The sequence below is a fragment of the Austrofundulus limnaeus genome, unplaced genomic scaffold (assembly GCF_001266775.1).
Source record: "Austrofundulus limnaeus strain Quisiro unplaced genomic scaffold, Austrofundulus_limnaeus-1.0 Scaffold56, whole genome shotgun sequence".
Taxonomy (NCBI): Eukaryota; Metazoa; Chordata; class Actinopteri; order Cyprinodontiformes; family Rivulidae; genus Austrofundulus; species Austrofundulus limnaeus.
In genome coordinates this window covers 2,028,468-2,032,267 of record NW_013952458.1, presented here as the reverse complement: position 1 = coordinate 2,032,267, position 3,800 = coordinate 2,028,468, and the positions used below count along the sequence as shown (strand labels likewise).

Below are 3,800 nucleotides of genomic sequence, written 5' to 3'. Positions count from 1 at the left end.
TATATATATAAATGGATTCAGTTTGTCTGGTGGCGACAAGAAGCAGGCCAGAAATAACAGTGTGGGGCCTGACTGGATTTGGAATTAAAAAAGAAAGAAAAAAAAAACCCCAAGTTAAGTTGGTTTTCACTAATTATGAAGGTCTGGAAGTTATTTTCCCCTTGTTTTCATCACATTTCATCTAAAACTTGCAGAACAACTGTATTACATTTACTGCTCTCAGACTCCGAATGAGCTTGTTGTTCCTGAAAGTTACAGCGAGTTTATCCGAACAATAATCTACATTTTTACYCCACATGTCAATCATATTTTCTGTTCAACTTTTATAGCAAACTTGTGCAACTTCTGCACATTTTCATTTGCACTTTTTTAGTGTTTCAAGTGATTCCAGGGTGTTTGGGACTTCCTGTTTTTTGACACAGTAGTGACCATTGCCCCCCCACTCCTGTTTAGGATCATCCCTGTGTGATCTCTGGACGCCCCAGCTAACATAACCCCCCTCCCCTCCCCTCCTTTCTTGGGTGCTAATATTTATCTCGCCTGAGAACTTTTCTTTCAATTTGTCTTTTCTTTGCTTACCAGGAAGAAGGAGAAAAACAAGTTATCCTTTTTTTATTTTTTGGGGGGGGGGGGGGGGTCCTGCAGTTTGACGCATGCGTAAYTGCGCCCTGAATGATTTACTGATGTTTATCAGGAATGAATAGATCAAAGGCAGTCGCATGACAGGCGATCAATCAAGCATCAAATCAGGGCTGAAGCTGACTTTTCTGTTCTTTTTCCTCTCCCTTTTTYTTCTTTTTATCCCAGACACATCAAACATGTTTTCCTTCTTTAAGAAAAATAAAAATAAAAGAGAGATAAGAAGAGTAGGTTGTAGAACTTGAATGCTGCGCATGTTGTGGGAAAAGTTGCACAACACTTCCTGGTTTTATATTATAGGAGAAATCAGGGATGTTAAGAAACAAGCTGACTGTAGGTACGTATAGGGGACTGCTGTAAAAATGATCAGTCCGTGTGTGTGTGTTGGTGTGCGTGTGTGTGTGTGTGTGTGGTAGTACAGTGCGTGTTTACCTGATGACCGCCGCGGCGCTTGCTGCTTTCTCCTCGGCATGCTGCTGCAGGATTTTCCGCTTGACTTTTCATGCAGAGATCAGAACAGCGGCCAAGCTGGACACGAAAAAAAAAAAAAAAAAAAAAGTAGCTTCAGCCCTGTGAAAACAGCTGAAGTCGAAATCCCTCGGTGCCTTTTTTTTTATTTGTTTATTCTTATATGACTGCAGGAGTGTCCGGTGATGATTTGCGTCTCCTTCAACTTGCGCCGATCTGCGGCTCCTCTCAGTCCTTTTCCCCTTCAAACAATCAAAACAAAACAAAAACAGTTCCCACACGTCGCCGGGACTACTGCAGACCTCCGGTCAGAGAAGCGCAGAAAAACGAGCTCATCGTGGTTGAAGATGAGTCCAAAAACCACCCGGGTGTGTGTGTGTGTGTTGTGTGTGTGTGTGTGTTGTGCGTGTGTGTTTCTTTCCGGTGTCCGCTGCAAAAAGGGAAGGAAGAAGAGGAAATCAGGAAGGAAAGAGTGACACGTTAAAACAGACTGGATGATGTCAGTCAGTCAAAGCGGAGAGAGAGAGAGAGAGGGAGGGAGAGATGAACTCCCCCTCCCTCCTCCTCCTCCTCCTCCTAGATAATAAAATACTCACATAAACCGAGGATTGTCAACACTTTTCTCAGAAACGCATGCCCCCCCGTAAACCACCACCACACACACAGTTTTTTCTTCTCTTTCCTTCCAAACCAAATGCTTAAATAATTATCATTTTATTTTATTATTATTATTTTTTTAAGAATCTGCATGAAGTCCAAGAAAGAGAGCGACTCCGCGGAAACGCGCGCACCTCTCTGCCACTCGGTGACAGACAGACACATCCAGCAGCCTTTCCGGGGTGGTGGGTGTCTTTTTTTTTGTCTCCACCCCCTCCGACAAGCGTCACCCTGACAGTCAGAGCCCACCTGTCAATCTTACACTTGGTGGGGGAGGATGCGGGGGGGATTCTCTAATTGTTTAATCATACTTTCTGCGAGCTTCAGTAAAATAAAAAGGTGCGTCCTTCATGATGGCCGAACCGTGCGCGTGCTGTGTCGCAATAAAAGACATAAATAAATAAAAAAGTTGCAGTCTGTTGAATCTAACGTTCACTTCAAACTCTATTATTTACCTAAATAGAAACTTACTGACAATTTAAACATTAAAAATCTCAGTTTTACACCTTAATTTTTAGACAAGCAATAAAACAAGATGTGTATAAATAATAATAATGATAACAATATTAATAAAAAAATAAAACATCTGGGGATGTCTTGGTGACCTCTTTACTGGGACAAAAGGGAGGCTGCGGATCGATTCGTTACACCTTATTTAGCGGGGCTTGTGCTGAAGGGGAGGGGCTCCGAATCCACCAGAGAGCGCATTAACATCTCCATAGTCTCCATCCTAACTAATGTGGAGCGTAAAGTGTTTATAAAGAGCGCGCAACTGCAATAATGTTGCGTCAAATGTGCAGAATCAGCCTGGAAGGATCGTGGAGAGGAGGAAAGAAGAATAAGGGAGGGTTTTTTTTATTATTTAAATTAAAACTTTCTCATGTTTTACTCAACTATGGAGTTTTTTTTATCCCTTTTTTTTGCACCATCGTCTCTATTTTAAACCTGAGTGTGAAACTTTCTGCGGTTTGACTGATTCTGGTGAGTTTCGTTTGTTTTACTGTTTGGTTTGTTTTCCTCGCAGTAGAGAGGACCTGTGTGTACACAGGAGATGTCTTATTATAATGTGGAAAAAAGAAAGAAAGAAAGAAAAAAGCACAGAAGTACCGCCCCAACACCTGTCTGTCAACGCGACATGCTCGCTGATTGATGAAGCSGACTGACGTCATCCAAGATTTCCATCAAAGAAATGGATGTTTCTTTCAGTTTTAAACCTAATTGAAGGGCTGGTCCTCTTTAGGTTCAGTCTCCTCAGTTTAAATTACACTCCCATAATGGCAGAACATTTATTTAAAAAATAAATTTTGAGATAATTTTGCAGAATTTTAAGCTGTTTGGGTCAYTTGCTTTATGCAAGTTTAAGCTTTTCTAGAAACAAGACTTACCATAAAGCAAACCTTATTACAAAAATAGGTAAGAAACGTATTTTATTGGAAATTCTACATGCTAAACTTCTATCAAAACATCACCATATTTAATATCTTATCGGTGAATTCATCTGCATCTTCGAAAACATTTGTGATGTCACATTTTGACAGAAAGTTGAGATTTTACCTRAACAGATACTCGTTTGCTGTCTCAAACTGCATGATGCAAGCATATTTTAATCAATTCAGCCTTGGCTAAAAGCTTTTTCAGCAATATTTGTTTATGTGGACTGCGGTTCTGCTCCTGCAAAGGTTACGGGGTTTGCACCAGAGGAGTGAAAAAAGAGATTTCCTTGTGCAAGATCTGATTCTGGGCCAGCAGAGGGGGGGCTTTTCTGCACAGAAATGTCAAGATGTTTTCAGAAAATTACACTTTTTTTCCTTCAATTAAAACGTTCAACCTCTTATTCTTTATATCCCACCTTATATTTGTGACCTCGAAGTTGAACACAAGTAAACATTCCCAACATGTTAGAGGGAAAAGTGACTTTTTGCCCAACATATAAACCAGAGGTCCAAATCACTCATTCTGATTCAACTGCTTGCATGTGTCCAAAACACACACACACACACACACACACACACACACACACACACACACACACACAC

The 3,800-nt window shown here is 40.9% G+C and overlaps 1 protein-coding gene and 1 long non-coding RNA gene across 3 annotated transcripts in view; one reads left to right on the top strand and one right to left on the bottom strand.

Moving 5' to 3' along the window:
• The window catches only part of LOC106518151 (teashirt homolog 1), a 31,636-nt gene extending 29,581 nt beyond the window's left edge, over positions 1-2,055 (bottom strand). The window contains exons 1-2 of the mRNA XM_014009283.1: positions 1,704-2,055; positions 1,072-1,537 (exon numbers count right to left, since the gene is read on the bottom strand). Of these exons, the coding sequence (XP_013864737.1) occupies positions 1,072-1,111 (40 nt within the window). The 5' untranslated portion in view covers positions 1,112-1,537; positions 1,704-2,055. The remainder of the gene's footprint in view (positions 1-1,071; positions 1,538-1,703) is intronic.
• A 400-nt stretch (positions 2,056-2,455) lies between these two features.
• Positions 2,456-3,800, top strand: part of LOC106518150 (uncharacterized) — a 6,586-nt gene continuing 5,241 nt past the window's right edge. For both annotated transcript variants that reach the window (XR_001310282.1, XR_001310281.1), the window contains exon 1: positions 2,456-2,745. This is a non-coding gene — a long non-coding RNA (uncharacterized LOC106518150). The remainder of the gene's footprint in view (positions 2,746-3,800) is intronic.